Source organism: Kryptolebias marmoratus, linkage group LG14 (assembly GCF_001649575.2).
Source record: "Kryptolebias marmoratus isolate JLee-2015 linkage group LG14, ASM164957v2, whole genome shotgun sequence".
Lineage (NCBI taxonomy): Eukaryota > Metazoa > Chordata > Actinopteri > Cyprinodontiformes > Rivulidae > Kryptolebias > Kryptolebias marmoratus.
This window is the reverse complement of record NC_051443.1, coordinates 7,373,935-7,391,925: the sequence shown is the minus strand read 5'-3', so window position 1 is coordinate 7,391,925 and position 17,991 is coordinate 7,373,935. Positions and strand designations below refer to the sequence as shown.

At 41.8% G+C, this 17,991-nt stretch overlaps 2 protein-coding genes across 6 annotated transcripts in view; one reads left to right on the top strand and one right to left on the bottom strand.

The window, feature by feature from the left end:
- Positions 1-9,952, top strand: part of LOC108244777 (disabled homolog 2-interacting protein) — an 84,329-nt gene extending 74,377 nt beyond the window's left edge. For all 5 annotated transcript variants that reach the window (XM_017431247.3, XM_037979642.1, XM_017431245.3 and 2 more), the window contains 3 exons: positions 3,267-3,469; positions 3,547-3,634; positions 5,829-9,952. In XM_017431247.3, the coding sequence (XP_017286736.1) occupies positions 3,267-3,469; positions 3,547-3,634; positions 5,829-5,996 (459 nt within the window). In that variant the 3' untranslated portion in view covers positions 5,997-9,952. The remainder of the gene's footprint in view (positions 1-3,266; positions 3,470-3,546; positions 3,635-5,828) is intronic.
- Positions 9,953-12,074: 2,122 nt separating this feature from the next.
- ttll11 (tubulin tyrosine ligase-like family, member 11) overlaps positions 12,075-17,991 on the bottom strand; it is an 18,417-nt gene continuing 12,500 nt past the window's right edge. The window contains exons 9-10 of the mRNA XM_017431210.3: positions 15,274-15,380; positions 12,075-12,926 (exon numbers count right to left, since the gene is read on the bottom strand). Of these exons, the coding sequence (XP_017286699.1) occupies positions 12,628-12,926; positions 15,274-15,380 (406 nt within the window). The 3' untranslated portion in view covers positions 12,075-12,627. The remainder of the gene's footprint in view (positions 12,927-15,273; positions 15,381-17,991) is intronic.

Sequence of the window (17,991 nt, the reverse complement as noted above, 5' to 3'; positions counted from 1 at the left end):
CTTCAGCTAATAGTGAACAGAATACAGCAGTCATCATTACAAACAAGACCAGAGTTAGACAAACTATCTGCAGGGACAACACTCAGTAGCAGCCCAGCTTTATTAATCTGTGCATTCTTTATTTTTATATTAAAGTCGGCGATTTGTCCAACAGGCTGCTGGACAGTTCATGGGGATATTCTGAGAATTCTTTATTTTTATTTAACCAAAATCTAAATATACTTCGTTGTTTATGACAAAAAAGGTAAACTTGTCTATATGAACAGTTGAACTCATTGATTATTGCTAATGTTTGGTACAAACATTAAACTGGTAATTAGAAACAATGAACAGACTTCTACAGTTACAATAATAATTAATAGTAATTTATTATTGTACCCCCCACACACGCACACACATCACTAAACTCAGACAGGTGTGTGTGTGTGTATGTCGTAGCTTCTCTGCATGTTGGTATCTGAGTGTCAGAAAGAGAAAAAAGGTGCTTTCAGCTGGTTGTTCTGCGTCCAAATCTCCACAGCTGTTCTCCGTCTCCCTGCTTCATGTTTCTGTGCATTGGTTGGCAACCCCCCTCCCACCCCCCACCCCCTCCCCCGCCNNNTCCCCCGCCCATCCCCTCACCCTCTGCTTTCTTTTCATTTCTAATGAGAAGAAAGTTGTCATCCAAACAGCACATAGTTTCTGGGAGGGAGAGCAACCAAAGAAGGCGATAAGTCAAGTCTGAACAGAGAAACTGCAGCTCCCCTGAAATAACTGAAAGACCTCAGAACACACAAACTGTTGCTGCTGATTATCTGTACTGTCTGAACTTTATTGATTCTGCTCACGGAACATCTAAAAATGGCCTCAAATAGATGTCTAGTTTATTTTATTAGCACAGATAACTAATTATTAGCATGAAAGAGTAAAACAGATATGTGAAAGCGATTGATAAGTAGCAAAAAGGAGTTCATCACTCTGCTCAACTGTGTGGGAAAACAGCTTCACAAGTTCCTAAAATAAAGGACAGAGAATTTAGAGACTTTGTCACTGAACGTGCAAATGTTAAAATCCCCAAAAGATTCAGAGAACATCTGCATGCAAGAAACAAAGGTAAAACTGAAAATAGCGTAAAGTACTCTGAGTAAGTTTTATGGCTGTGATCGTAACATTATTGCTGAATGATGGAGCAACACATTCTGCAGTCCAGACTGCAGTTTGTTTTTCACAGAAGGCCTTTCTAATGTCAGCAAGATAAAACCAACACACACCTTAGAAGCATGGCTGCAAAACAAAACAATCTGCCTGCAGTCTTCACCATCTGCTCTGTTTCTAATTCATGTTTATTTATAATTTTAAAGTCTGTAACATCTGTGCTATCAGTCGTATTTTACCAACACTGACAGTTTATCTTCATTTACCTGCTTCATGTGAAACATTCGTAAAAGAGAGCTGAGCAGAGCTGATGGTCGGTAAAAGTCAGTACTTTGATCACAGAGGATAACTAAGCAGAGTTGGCACCTCGATTGCAGCAGAGAACTGAGCAGGGTCGATGCCTCAGTCACAACTGAGAACCAAGCAGAGTCCATAGAGCAGGGGTGGGCATTCCTGGTCCTCCAGGGCCGCCGTCCTGCATGTTTTACTTGTTTCTCTGCTCCAACACACCTGATGTGAATCAATGGGTGATTAACAGGCTTCTGCAGGACATGAAGAGGTGATTTAACCACTGAATCAGGTGTGTTGGAGCAGGGAAACAAGTAAAACATGCAAGACAGTGGCCCTCGAGGACCAGGAATGCCCACCCCTGAAAGGGTCCAGCAGAGTTCGTACCTGGGTCGCCGCAAGCAGAGTACATCGGGTCCATAGGGTCCAGCAGGATCAATATCTTTTCCACAGTCAAGAACCAAGTAGGGGCCTGTGGTAGCTTGGTGGTCAGTGCCGCTGTCTTGTAATCCTGAGGCTGCAGGTTGGAGCCCAGGTTGTGGCAGGAAGGGCGTCCGCCGTAAAAACAATTGCCAAATCATTTGTGTGAGTTTGCTTGCTGTGGTAACCCCTAAAGAAGAGAACAGAAAGAACAAGAACAACAATTAAGAACCAAGTAAGGTTGAACCAACCACAGTCTATTTGGTCCATAGAGTCCAGCAGTATCAATAGTATCAAGTAAAAGGGAGAACAGAGATGGAGAAACAGTTGAACAGATGGCATTATTTAAGCTTCCTGTTTCCTTGTGGAGATGGACAAGATGGAGAAATGTCTCCGTGAGTCAGGCAGGAGGGACACCAGGTTCAGAGACAGGACAGATGAGTTATCCCATCAGCATCCTCATCTTAAAACTTGCCTTTCACAATATTCCCGTCAGTTATTACTGAAGGATTTTGTTTAAATCAAATTCACAGATGAGACCCCACTTTTTAAAATGTTAAAAAATACTTTTCTATCAGTCCAGGTAAAGGATGCCTCATGGTTCTTCAGATGAATGTCAGTACAGGCTGTTGAGGCTCAAACTGAGTTGTATTTTAATGCTTCCCAGAAGTATTTTTCATGCAGTATATTGAAGCCCATCCAGGTCATGATGTCTCCGAGTTCTTGAAAAGGATGCAATATTTATCTCTCTATTTGTCAGTTCTAAACTAAAAAAAAAAAAAAAGCCTTTCAGATGAGACTTGAACCACCTTCAGGACCAAGAAAGAAAAGTTCAGTTGAGTTCTGCTGAAGCTCCCGGGAAACCAGCAGATCATTTCTTAGAACGATGGTTTGTTACTCTGAACCATTTGGAAGCTTTTCGGTGGAAACGTTAATATAATTTAAAGCAGAGCTGACACGTGTGAGGCATAATGTTCCTGCAGCAGTGCACACTGTTCAGAAACAGAAGCATCTTTGTGTCACTCTTTAATCTTTGTTGATCGGTTAGTTATATGAACAACTTTAATGACAATCTGCTGACTGTAATCCTAGAATATTACACATTTCAGTTGACCCACACAGATCAGAGCTGGGCTGTAGACTGTTCAGTCTCATTAGTACTTATCACTGAGAGGTAGTTCTCTTTCAAGAACTGGTTTCTTTTATCCACGTCTTCCTTTTGGGCTGAAGAGAACTTGTTCAGAAGCCCATCGGAGTTCCTGTGATAGGCAGGGGGGAAATTTCAGGGTTTATTTTGCAGGATTTTCTCTCATTATTCACCTCAGCCTTCTTTCTCTTTCTGTTTTTGTTTTGTTTTGTTTTGTTTTTTTGAGGAGGGTGTGGGTCTGCTGATGAATCTTTCATGTATCTGCTGCTCTGTTCAGTACCAGCAGGAGATCGCGGTGCTGCAGGAGAAGCTGCGAGCGTCCGTGCAGAAGCTGGAGGAGTATGAGGCCCGTCTGAAAGGTCAGGACGAGCAGGCCCAGAAGGTCCTGATGGAGTACCAGGCCAGGCTGGAGGAATCTGAGGAGCGACTGCGCAGACAGCAGGATGATAAAGACCTTCAGATGAAGAGCATCATCAGTCGGTACGGAGTTGAAGATGTGCAGAAATGATGTTGTGTGTTTGTTCTGGGACTCTAACACGTGTTGTTAACATGTTCAGGTTAATGTCAGTGGAAGAGGAGCTGAAGAAAGACCACTCTGACATGCAGGCAGTCGTCGACTCCAAACAGAAGATTATTGATGCACAGGTTAGTGTGTTTTGTTAAATATGCTGACTAGGAAACACTCCCTGCACAGATTATATCTGTGTTTTAAATATTTAATGCCCTCAGGTCACTGGAAAACACAAGAGTGTTTTATTCAGAACAGCATACCCTCGGGCTTTAAAGAGCTCAAACAGTCTAACAGGATTTCTCAACTTTCTTTACAATCCAGAGAGGTTGCTATTTATGTAAAACCAATTTAAAATGATAGGGGGAAAAATTAAAACAAATTCTGTAAATTCCATACATAGATTACATAAATTACTGAAGATATAATTTAACAGAGAGCGAGCAGGAAAGTTGTCATAAAGAGTTTGTTTGAAACAGGATTGTATTTGATCTTTGCATGCACAGGAACACAAAACATTAACGCAAATATTCAGCTTTCATCAATGATGTCACAGCACAGCGGGACAGAGGGTGTATAACTGTAGAACATATTGATGCAAATTCGAAAACAAAGACAGGTAATTCATGTCTTTCCTGTGCAGGGTTTGCATATTTAAACTAACATGGCTCAGTGAGGCAGTGTGTGTTCTCACAGGAAAAAAGAACATTGAGCGTGGTTATTATGGCCTAGGAGTACAGGCCGGGTTGGGGTTATTATTGGTTAGGAGATGGAGGTGTGGAAAACCTGTCTCATTGAATCTCCTTGCTCTGTCTATCGACTGGATAGTTGGATTAGAAACACAAAAGAATTGCCCTTTAGTTGGTTAGGATCATGGCCTATGTCTTTTTTTGTTGTTTTTCCAATAATTTCCAAATGTTTGGTATAGATCCTGGATTTATGAATTTGGGATCCATCATCAGGGATCACAGGGATGTTTCTGCCATTATTACTGGGCACCCTGACCCCAGGAAGTCCATCAGTCCTTGGTGTGTCCCATAGTTCTGTGGTTCTCAAACTCTTTTTAATGAGTACCACTTCAGTAAATACTAAGCTCTCCAAGAGCGACCATTGTAACAGACATTAAAAACGTTTTTCAAGCTTGTAATGAAACATTTTAAACAGATTAAGGGTTTGGCACATACAAAAATACTGGACAATCTTGCCTAACTCTAACCTGGGTTCTTCATCCAGCCCTAACTCTGATCAACCTCAGCTGGAGTATCCTTGGGTCAGGGGATCTATCGACCAAAATACACGATGAACCTGAAGTCCACTACTAAGGATGTGTAACAACAAACCAAGAAATGCTTTGATCACTAAAGAAATGTGATCATTTGAGCCATGTCCTAATTTTAACAACTATTAGAAGAGATAAGAACTTGATTGGCACGTGCCAGTCTGTGCCTTCCCTTTGACTTATTGGAGTTATTCAAGGGGAACCAGCAGGATAAGAAAACACCCTTAACCCTGATCAAAAGGTGCAGTTTAAGATGTGTTTCATGCATTTATTGCTAAGAACATCTCCACGCACACAACAGTTTGGGCTAACTAAATACAAATCAGAGATAAACTGAATCGAATTTCCTCGATGTTTTGCACCTTTTTGTTGCTAGCAGGTCCCATAAAGACTGGTGCTGCCTAAATATAAGCCAGGTCAACCATCATCCACGTGAATTTCCACAGGAGTTCTCAAAAAATCTCCATTGTAGTTTTGTTTTGAGTAATTTCCAAAAGGAAATTTGTTTGAACCACTTGTCTCTCTTTGCTGTTTAGCTTTATAGCACAGTTTAGTCTATAATTAGCTCATTTGTTTAACTTTTAAAAGGTTATTACAAAATATTCTTCAGAGTACCGCTAGAAGGGTCCTGAGTACTTGTACCACCACCATGGTCTGAGCCAATTGGGTTTGTTAAAGAGATTAGGTTGGACAATGAGAGGAATAGGAGCAGCTCAAGTAAAATACTTGACTTTTCAATGATGATACTTTTATATGAATTATTTTAGAGATTGAATGTGTTACTGAAAACACTGAAAACAGAAAGTGTAGTTCATGAAACACATGTAAGAGTTTTTTTTCATTCTGATGTCCCAAACAACAAACTGACAAATGAAACAGAAGATATTAGAGTAAGTTAGAGTAGTCATGGTTTAAAGGTGGTGCTGATGATCACACTTCAACAGGCATGAGCCTCACAGAAAGCCCAGAGAAAGCTTCAGGATCAGAATCCAGGGTGTGTGGACTTAACCTTGAAGGGTTCATCTGAAACTGTCTCTGTTGTTTGTTTGCAGGAGAAGCGGATAGCATCCCTGGATGCTGCCAACGCTCGTCTGATGAGCGCCCTCAGTCAGCTGAAGGAACGCTACAGCATTCAGACTCGCAACGGGATCTCCCCCACCAACCCCAGCAAACTGCAGATTACAGAGAACGGAGAGTTCAGAAACAGCAGCAACTGCTAGACTGACTGAGTTCGCGGGCGCGTGCAGATTTTCAAGGACAGGATGTGGAGGAGCATCAGAGGCTGCGAACACTAGGGGGGGGAATGAGCAGACTGTACATCTGCAAGACTTTTAGGAGACTGTGTGGGAATGAGGAGCAGATCACCTGACAGAGGAGGCGGGTCCTTTGTTACCAGGGTGACTGACAGAGGCGGAGCTTGCTTATAAGGACTTTCAGCTGTCAGTCACTCTGTCTAGTCGCTGGGACAAACCACTACGTGACCACCTCCAGAAACGGTCTCTATAGCAACCATCCTGTCCTCCTCTCCCTCCTGACAGCCGAGCGGAGCCATTAAACCAACAGCTTTTCTCTTCAGTCGTCTCCAGAGGTTTTTCTGTCTGAGGCTTTATTTGAAAGCGTGTTTCAAAAACCAAATAGGAGCTAAAAATGGATATTTTTAGTCTAGAACAATCCTCTTTACTTCCTGTTTAACCCGCGGGTGTGTTCCTGACCACCCCCCCGCCCCCCCATTGCAGAGCACTTTGTGAAAAGCTATTGGTACATGAAACGCCTTAACTAGGAACACACCTCGACATTAACAACCCACCTCCTCTTTTCTCCAAAAAAGGCACAACTTAAACTGTGGATTTGTAAAGAGTACAGCAGAAAGCTGCAAAACACTTCGATGTATTATAAAATCTAAGTAAATGTGATATTATATCAATGAAATTTATTATAGATGTATGCAGGTTTTTCCTTCTATAGACACATATACTTATATTTGATAAACGGATCCCTTTATTTAGGAGTGAAATCTAGTTTTATTTTTCTTCTCTGATTCTGAGATTGTAGTGTGTTTCCTCGTTCGGACCCTGGAGGAAGAGACCACACCGGTCCTAAGAACATCTACGGTGTTCAGCCCTTTATGCACAGTCAGGTGGTCCGTTGTTCTTCTGGATCGTGGGTGGTCTTCTCTAGTTGCACAGAAGCTTTGAGAGACGAGTAGAGATGCCCTCCCTCATACAAACACTGGAGCCGTCTCATTTTCTCTCTAACGGCTTTATTTGTCCATGGTGATGAGGCTGCATCCAAACTGTGACTCTTTCCATCCTCGAGCCAACATCTCCTCCTCATCTGTTTGTTCTTTTCTTACCGCCCTGTTTTCTTCTGAATGTATAGATGCTGTCTGGTCGTCCTTACTTCCTCTGTCCTCATTAGCATCTCAGCAGCTGTGTTTTGTACATTTGTGTGTCCCTTTTTCTGGACCTGTAACAGACAGGAGGCGTGAGGCTCTGCGTGTTTCAGGGTTGGATGGCGACAAACGCAGCAGGTAGATTTATAATGGAGCGCATCCTGAGGAGGGACAGCCTGGGAAGATGTAAATAGAATGCTAACACTATTTTAGCTAACATTAACAGAGCTTTTTGTATGTCTCTCGTGCTCGGACTCTGCTGTATGACCTGGATGTTGTAAATACAGTCAGTTCTCACTGGGTAGTAGTGTACAGTTAACCGGATTTCTCTGTTAAAGCTCTAACCCTAACCCCTATCATGGGCCAAAAACTGATTACAGAGGAGTTTAACTCTTCAGATGGATGCCTTTCTGGTTTCAGGCCGAGCAAGGTCCGGCAAGCAGCGAAAGCACAATCCTGAAGCTCATCAGTCTGAGTGGTTGGTCTTTAGAAATCACTTTTATTTTGAAATCAGAAAACCTGTTTTTAGATACAACCTCAGTTCTGACAAAGTTGGGACACTGTGTAACAAGTAAATAAAAACAGAATGCAATGATTTGCAAAGCTCATATTTTATTCACAACAGAACATAGTAAACATATCAAAATAAAGTCAATTTGAATTTGATGGCAGCAACACACCTCAAAAAAGTTGGAACGGAGGCAATAAAAGGTTGTTAAAGTAAAAGGCACAAATAAGAAACAGCTGTAGAAACATTTTGCAGCTTATTAGGTTAAATGGCAACAAATCAGTAAGAGGTCTTTTCTGGGTTAAAGTTCATTTAAAATGGACTGAGGCAAAGTGAAAAACTGTTATGTGGTCAGACGAATTGAAATTTGAAATTCTTTTTGGAAACTACAGATGCCACGTTTTCCATACTAAAGAGGAAAGGGACAATCCAGCCTGTTATCAACATACAGTTCAAAAGCCTGCCTCTCTGATGGTATGGGGGTGCATTAGTGCCTATGCCATGAGCCTGGACATCTGGAAAGGCACCATCAATGCAGAAAAGTACCATCCACATGAATTTGTCAGAGAAGGCCTTGCGTATTTCAGCAAGTCGATACTAAACCACAAACGATCCATCCCAGCAGCAGGGCTCATAGTAGAAGAGTCCTGGTGCTGAACTGACCTGCCTGCAGTCAGCGGAAAACATTTGGTGCATCATGAAATAAAACAAACCTAGCAAAGAAGACCCAGAACTGTTGAGCAGCTAGAATCCTCCATCAGACAAGAATGGGTCAACCTTCTCCTCTAAAACCTCAGTTCTTGATGTTTACAGATTGATGGTAAAAGAAGTGGGGAAACATGGACCTGTCCAAACTTTTCAGATGTGTTGCTGTCACCAAATTCAAAATTACCTTATTTTCTTTCCTAAAAATGGTATAGTTTCTTAAACATTGATATGGCTACTGTGTTCTATTGTCAATAAAATATGGGTTTATGAGATTTGCAAATATTGCATTCTGTTTTTAGTTATTTTACACAACATCCCAGCTTTGTCAGAATTGGGGTTGTGTTTAAAACTATAGCAAGGTTCATCACTGACAAACTATTTTTAATAAAGCTCATGTATAAAAGTTTACATCAGATCAGCAGTTTGTTCTGTCTTCAAACCAAAACCAAATCAGACCTTTTCTCATCAGATCGTCCAGTCCTAAGAGCTGTCCCGGGTTTGGGTAACTACCCTAACCTGCAGACTGAAGCCAGACTGTCATACTTTAGTAAGGAGAAATAAAACGAACAGGTCCTAACAGTTTCAGATTATTATATAGATAAAATGTTTTTTTTTGCTTCAAAGTTTCTAATCAAGTATTCACAGCTAGTTATTATTAAATCTGAGTTCCACTGGTCCGGGTCACTACCTTGTACATATATTTAAAACCTATACTGACATAGAAACGTATACAGACAAAGTCAGGGTAAAAAGAGATATTCCATCCTCTTTCAGTTCTACAGCTTTCCATGTTAGAACACAATACTAATTAAATGGTTTTTACCAGGTTCTAAAATTATTAATATCTAACCTCAAGTGTAAAAAAACACACAACAGATCTATGTCATGATTTAATAAAAATGAAGTTTTAGATGATTTTCTTTCTAAGCTACACTTTACTATTTTTGTTGTAAAAAATACTTAAAAAAATTATTTGCCATCTGTATCATTGTCCCATTGAAACTTTAGCTACAATCTACATTTTTCCAAACTAAACGTATATATATATATATATATATATATATTTTTTTTTTTTTTTACGCATCTAAACAGGTGAAAATGTTCCTGCTGATTACTAAATTATTCAATTTATCAGGTAAACTCTGCTTCTTGTTCAGCAAAAGTATCACAGTCATATTTTAAACTCTGTCAAAGTCGATAAAACCTGACTTATTTCTGTAATATGTCCAACAGTTCTTCCACTGAGATTAAAAAAGGCACCCGTGATAATTTATTTTTTAATTTCATGAACAGGAATTCAAATGAACTCGACATAGTTTGACGTCTCCAACAAAAGAAAATCATCAGAGTATAAAGCTATAAGTAAAAGATGTATGTTTTCTATCATCCTGTAGAAAATAATTTTGTAAGTATGTTGAAAGTATATAAAGTATGTGCCGGATTCTGCTTCCTTTGATGACAAAAACAATAATGTACAGAAGAAATTGTGTTGAGAAAATGTGGCTGTGCAATTTATGTACATTTGCATCTAGACCTATTAAAGTTTTATTTAGTTATTTTAAAATGTCTGCCATGTGACTTTTTGTTTCGTTTGTGCAGCTCTGTGTTTTTTGTGGGTTTTTTTTTTTTTTACAGTGAATTCTGAATAAAGCTAAAGTTAAAAAGCGTGCAGGAAGAATCATATGTTCATTAAATACTGAACGAGGCCCAGATTGATTACAGGCAGCCAGAGAGGACATATGTTCAGACCGCGGCTCCAAAGCGAAGGGGGCGTTTTCTCAGCGAAGCTGACCTACATACTGCCTGATTGTTATTCTTCACAGTTGGGAGGAAAAAAACACACAAGATGTCCAGAAAGCTAAATAAATAAATGAATAAATAAGTGAAAATCAAAAATTCTCTAAGGTGCAGTAAAAAAAACCTAACTTTAATGTTTTCTGACTTTGTGATAAAGCTCTGGTAGTAATGTTTTGTATCTTAAAGAAAAAGTCCCCAGTTTTAATGACTGCCTGTGAGGCAAACGCTTCTTTAGCCAAGTGGAACAGGAAGCTCCAGGCAAAAGTACAAATTAAAAGAAGATTTAGAGGTAAAAAAAAACATCAATACAGCATCATTTTCCTTATCGGCACACAAGCTTTAGAAAGTATTCAAACCCCCTTCAATTTTTTTAAATTTTTTGTTGCAGCCTGATGCTACAAATGTTTAATTCATTTTATCTCATTATTCTACACTTGGTGACAAAATGGAATCAGAGTTTTCAGCATCAAGTGTTTTTGGGTTTGATGCATCAAGCCGTGCACACCTGGACTGGAGGATTCTCTGTCACTCCTCTGAGGCTCAGACCATTTTGGTGGTGGAGCCATTTTCAGGTCTCACTCGAGATCTTTGACAGGGTCCGAGTCGGGGCTCTGACTGGGCCGCTGTAGGACATTAACAGAAGTGTTTCGAAGCCACTCCAGTGTGCTTTGGGTTATTGTCATGTTGAAGGTGAACCTTTCATTTCATCCATCAGCCCTGTTAAAGAAGGACACAGCTCCAAAGAGCCTATGGAGCTGCAGAAATAAAGATGTCTGACTTCACTTAGTGAACATCTGATGTTAAAAAAACACAGGCCACATTTTCAGTCTAAGGAGCAGCCTTTATTTTCTCATCATTATAAGTACATTTTATTTTTCTAACATACGTCATGTTAGGATCAAAGTGCAATAAATATGCTAGCAGAGAAACAACATTTAAGGTAAATTCACTTTGTGGTTTCACAGCTGCCCACACGGTTTGTTTGACAGATTAATTTAGTGCAAAAAGTGAAGAAAAAAAAAAAAAGAAGCTGAGCCGTAACATTACTTTTTGCAAAGATCGGGAGCCTTTCTCTGAATGTGAAACACTGGGAAGAGTTTCAGAACTATATAATTATCCCAGCTGTGAAATGTTCAGTGCCATGCGTTCAAGATTTCTTCTTTAAGTAACTGATTCCCTATCATGTAATAAACAGCAGTGGACCACAGCAGTCATCAGACAAAGGGTAGTGAGTTATAACAGTCACATATCAGACGATAGTGAGCCTCCATCGTCAAAAGACAAATGATAGTGAACCACGGCGGTCACGTGACAAACATTAATGAACAGTAGCAGTCACATGACAGATGATTGTGAACTCTGGCACTCATGTAACTAAAAGTAAAAGCATGCAGTCAGGAGGTCCAGCCGCTGAAATGATCCATTTCCTGTCAACAGATATTCATCACCCGGCTGAACACACATAAACACTGTTTCCACCCTCACACGCCACAAATGCATGTGCAGGCAGCATGCCATTTTTTCTCTGTGCAAATTTATTCGTTTAAAGAGCTGTTGTGCAAAGGTAATTCGAACAGGATGTCCCGCCCTTGCACCCCACTCAGAACCATCGACATAAAAAAAAAAAAGATGGACGAAGATGTCTCCACCTCCACAGTAAAGCTGTATTGTCCGGTTTATGGGCGCTGCCATGTTGTATTTTTGGGAACGGGAGTCTGCGCCAGTCAGGATGTGGGGCTGAAAGTCCCACATACTCCTCCCCCACGCACAATCTTCAAATAACCAATTAAAAATAACGTATTAAAATAAAAGAACATTTGAACATACAGCAGCAAGGTAAGAACTACAGAAATCAAAACCTAAAGAAATGATCTGATGTGTATTTTTGTTTTGTTTTTTTTAAATCAGGAGAAAGTCCCATTCCTTTACACGGGCCTAAATTTATACTCCAGCCAGCCTACAGGGGGCGCTCGTGCGGTTTTTGCTTCAACGTCCGTGTTCCGCTCCTGTGTCCCGCTCCTGTGTCCAGTTATTAATACCGTGTGATGTGTGTGAACTTCCTGACATGGAGCGTCTTCAAATCAGAGTCATTTTAGAGTAAATGCTGCCAGATGAAGGTGACAGGAAGCAGATAGCTGCCCTCCAGAATCAGACGGTACTGATTGGACCACACTGTTCACAAAGGAGGGGGGGACTGGGGGGGAAGGGGGGGGATCCACCAGCCTCCTTACATCTTTCTCCATTTCCACCGCCCTGAGGACACCTTCCTGTGTGGAAGAAAAAGCAATCAGGCTGAGAGCAGTCCTCTGATGAATCAGCCAGCATGGATCGAGATGGTCCTCCTCAGGAGCTGCAAAAGCGGAATGAACTCCTAATCCCCCCCACCCTCCTCCTGTGGAGTGGGCTGACGGCGGTGTTTCGGGGTTGGACGACTCGTTCCCTCTCATCAGTTCTCCACGTTAGCTCTGAGCGTGCGAGGTTTGAGCCTCTGGTGGCTGGCTGCCCGTCTCTGAGAAGCAGGGGAGCCGAGCTGGGGGTGGGGGGGGCACAGCGTCTGGGTTCTGATGGGTCGCAGCAGCGCCCTGCTGCAGCTCAACGAGCGTCTGTCCTCCGCACTCAACGGAGGCCCCAGCTGAGATTCGCACAGGCTGAGCAGTGCTGCTACCTGCTCCCTCAGCGCCAGGGATTTGAACCTGCGCCCCGCCAGGTAGAAAAAGGCTTCGATGAAGGCCTGCGGTCCCATTCCTGAAAGGAGAAGGTGACGGTCATGTGACAAAAACTAAAGAATTACATATCTGAGCTGTGTCAGTCAAAACACCAGAAATGGAAAGAACAGAAACATAAAAACTAATATCAGACAGCAACAAGCTCAGAACTGGTCCCTACTGTGTGTCCATGTCCAGAGGGACAGGAGCGTCAGACTCCTATAGATGTAAGGGTTTTTGGTACCTTCCTGCACGTCCATTGGTTTAGACCAGGGGTGGCCAATCCTGGTCCTCGAGGGCCACCATCCTGCATGTTTTACTTGTTTCTCTGCTCCAACACACCTGATTTGAATCAATGGGTGATTAACAGGCTTCTGCAGAACATGAAGAGGTGATTTAACCACTGAATCAGATGTGTTGGAGCAGGGAAACAAGTAAAACATGCAGGATAGTGGCACTCCAGGACCAGGATCGGACACCCCTGGTTTAGACCAAGTAATTAGCTAAAAACAAGGTTTATGAACTACAATCTGGTTTATAAAGAAGATTTGCTGTAATTGTTTTTCACTTGGATTTGGTTTCTATAAGTACTTCTGTTCAGGAACCTGGATAACTGATTTTTATACTTCCTATGACAAAGAACAGCCTATAACCTGATGATGTATTAGAGAAAATGTATAAGTTTTTTTTTATTTTGTGAATGTTTTATTGTGAGCACAATCAGACGGTCAGAGTTTTATAGTTACTCTAGTCAATCCATCCGTCTCAGTGATGAAGTGGAATCTGACAGCACCAAACTGCAGCCTCTGAAAGTAAACATGAAGCTAAATTTCTTACCTTTTTACAAAAAATGAGGATTAGAACCTTTACAATCACAGCTTCATCAGATATGACTAGAATAATGGTAATTTATTTTTCACACTTGGCATTAAAATTTCATTAAATGTGTTTTTGTTTCAGAGGGAGGTTTTCATTAGAAACCTACATGAGCCTTTCTTCACAGCTCATTGACCGTTTCATCGCGTTTACAGCAGAGAGACACCGATTCCTTTGGCATTGGTTTATTCAGTCATCGGGCGGCACAGCAGAGCAGTGGTTTGAGCTACCACCTCACAGCACAAAAGTTGTCATTTCATTTTTTTGGATATATTATAAGTAAATAAAAACAAATGCTGGGGTTGCAAGGGTTTAAAAATGAGGGGTTTGACATCGCTCTCTGGCCAATCAATGACTTGCAGTCTGCTGACGTCAAATCTTCAGCTCGACTCGGCTCGCTTGGAACCTCAGCTGAGTGGGTTCTAAGAAGGAAGCTGAAACTGGGCTGGACAAGCCAGCCCATGGAAAAACGCTCAACTCGTGAGTGAGAGTCTAAATGCCTCAAAGAAGTGAGTTTCTATGGTGTGTTTACAGTTAGTGTGCATACGGCGTGGCGCGTTCTACGGTGAGTCTGTAAATGATGAGGTGTGTTTATGGTGTGTTAGCGCGTGTGATCAAGGTTAGTGTGTTTACAGTGGGTAAACACACAGTGGGTGTGTCTAGGATTTGGTGTATTTTCAGTGTAGCGTGTTTACAGTGGGTGTGTTTACAAAATGTCAAGTTTACGGTGAGTGTGTTCACGATGTAGTGCGTTTACGGTGGCTTTGTTTATAGTAATGTGTGTTTGTAGTGATTGTGTTTCAATATGAGGTGTGTACAGTGAGTGTGTTTCTTGTGGGTGTGTATTGGGTGCAGTGTGTTTACAGTGTGGTGGGTTATGGGTGGGTGTGATTATGGTAGGTGTGGTTTTGGTGGGTGTGGTTACGGTGGGAGTGGTTACAGGTAAGTGAGGTTACAGTGAGTTTTGGACCGTTGTGATGGACTGGTGACCTGTCCATGGTGTACCTTCCCTCTGGCCCAATGACCACTGGAGACAGGCACCAGCTTTCCCTGTGACCCTACATGGACAAGTGGATAAACGGATGAATGGACGGATAAATATTTTAAGATCTGACTTACCAGCTGAGGTGACAGACACCCAACATCAAACTGAAAACATGACCTGATTTTTCTCAGGTTTTCTACTTCCAACTGTCTGTACACCCTATTGGCCCCCCACCCCCACCCCCGCCTACAGACAGCGGTAACAGGCCCTGCCTTCAGTCCCTCTGAATACAGATGAGCTCATCTGGAATTCAGAGTCCAGTCTCCTTGGTACAGAAGCCTCCATCCTGGTCCATGTGGTTTACAAAGGTGCAGTAACTGAATAATACATGTCGGCTGACTATTTGCTGTCCCCTTCAGAAGGAATCTGGCGCAGAATGGCAACCGATTCTATGAGAGCACATCATTTGTTTATAGTCCCCAAATGACCGACTCTCGATCCTCCACAGTGACTGACGGTGGGTTACCTGCTTCTCTGGAGTCAGGAACTGCGCACGACCATCGACGGGTGATGTCTATGTAGAGGATGTCCACAGAAGCCATGCTGAAGCTGCTGCTGCTCAGTTTACATGTCCTGAAAACACACAGCAAAACTTAGTATCCGAAGATAATTTCACTGAAATCGGATCTGGACTGAATTTTTATTCCGTTTGAAATCTGTATCAGTCTGAAATCTTATCCTGAGATCTGATTCATTCTGAAACGTAACTCATACAACGCAGAGCAGGAAGTTCTTGTTCTCATCGTGATCGGATCTGCTGGGTGAGGAAGGAGAAAGGGTGGATGTAGTCAAGGTGCTGCAAAGAAAACCCCTTCATCTGCATCCTGTTTCCTCCTCCACAGAAAGGCAGGGATGCAGAAAATATCAGAGAAAATCCTGTTTAGTGAGTATGAAGCGTGTAGAAGCGTCATGATGGCCTCCTCACTGAAGAAGGATTTTCAAATTTGCTGCGATCCAACCTTATTCGACTTATAAGTCGTGAAGAAGAACCTGGACTACCTCACAACTCCTTTTATGCTATAGACCAGGGGTGTCAAACCCAGTGACGCAACCCAGTGACGCAAAATTAAAGATTTGGTCCAAGCCAAGAGCCAATCACGATCAATATTTATTAAAAATGACATAAATGAACCTTGGTTTTAGATGTATTATGTCAAATCATTCATATAGAAATATCAATGACCTTTTCCCAGTTACAGATTATACAGAATTTAGAGCAAACATGCTTTAATGAACACAGACAAATAGATCAAACTTCAAAAAGCACATTGTTAGCAGTCATTTCTTACGCCTCACTCAGCTTTTAAATGATTTTTTTAACATTAAAACTGATTTTTTTAAAAAGCCATCAACAAAAACCGGATCATACAGAAATTAAAACTATATATTGTTGGCTTCTAAGTCACTGTCGAGAGAAAACTTCACTAATTAGGCTCAGTTTTTTAAAACAAAATAAGAATCAGAGACTCGATCTGTCCCAGACTAGCGGGCCGGACCTGATGAAATCTAAACGTTATCTTGGGGGCCGGATGAAATGTTACAGAGGGCCGGATCTGGCCCACGGGCCTTGAGTTTGACACGTGTGCTATAGACAAATAAATGAATGAAAACTGTTCCAAGCTCTGCCTTACAGGATAAAACTGCCAAATTCTGATCTCTGTATCGTGTCAAGACTAGAAGTTCCCAAGTCAATCACTGGTTCATCAGTTTAACAGATTTCCTAAAGAACTGTGTCTCTAGGAAGCTCTTCAGCAGCATGTTTGTCCCACAGGGCGCAGTCCTGTTCCCGTCCCTGTACAACCTCTACACTTCCAATATAACTCGGACGGCCGTTTCCTTCTGACATTCATTGGCTGTGTGAAAGGAAAATGTAAAACAAAGCACAGGGATATCATCAGAGACTTTGTGGACTTGGTGCAGTTACAACCAATGTGCAGCTTAACACCAACAAGATCATGGAGGTGGTTGGGGGACTTCAGCAGGGAGGAGGTCCAAACCAGCCACTGATACTAATCAGGGCGATGATGTCTCCAGGGATTAGAACTGGACAATAAGCTGGACTGGACCACTCACATGGAGACGTCAAAGCCATCTATACTTCTTAAGACAGCTGAGATCCTTTACTCTCTGCAGACCTCTACTGTGCTCCTTCTACCAGACTGTGGAGGCTGGTACGCTGCCCACACAGCAGACAAGAGATCAGCAGGCGGCAGAGAGGAGAATTCTCTCAAAACCACCTCACACCCAATTCATGATCTGGAGGTTTTACAAAGAAACCCCTTCAGCCACAGAAGAACCCCTCCGAGGTGTAGGACACAACGCCACAAGAATAAGTTCTGCCAACAGCCGTTAGGCTCTTCAATAAACAATAACTCAGAATCTTCATTCCTTTATTTCTTCAATCATTCCTCTAGTAAATTTTAGAATACTGCGCTATAAATAGAAAATAATAGAGTATCTACAAACCCTGTACAGCTTGTATTATATGTCATTATACATTGTATTTGCTTTTATTTCTTTGTCTTGTGTCAAATGTCTCTGCTGCTCCAATTTCCTGCAAGGGATTAAGTGAGCACCTATCCTATTCTGTCCCATTCTGCTCTTAACTTTCAAAAGGATTCTCCTTCTGTGGTGCTGAGAAATATTTAGAGCCATTTGGGGTTTGCAGGTGGGATTTAATCACGTCCCCATTTGCATTTACACTGATACAAGTTATCAAACAGGATGAGCGGTTTTAAGCTTTTTAAAAACAAATGCGTTGAGTTGGTCAGCCTTTTCTCCACCTTGGTAAGGCCAAGTCCCAGGCTGTCTCTGTCTCCTGTGGTGTCCCACAGGGGTCAGTATTAGGGCCCCTGCTGTTTTCCCTCTATATGCTGCCTTTGGGTCAAATTATTAATCGACAAAACATCTCTTTTCACTGCTATGCCGACGATATACAACTCTACATTAGAATTGGAGCATCATCATCACCATTCTCTCTCAATGCCTTCACTACTTGCCTGGAGGAGATAAGGAAGTGGATGACTCAGAATTTCCTTCAGTTAAACTGCTCCAAAACTGAGGCCATGTTGATTGGAACACCTCACCAGGTTCAATCTTCAACTATGACGACTGTTTTCTTTTCTGGACAAGACATCCCCTTTTCCACTACTGTTACAAATCTTGGAGTTAGATTGGATTCTCA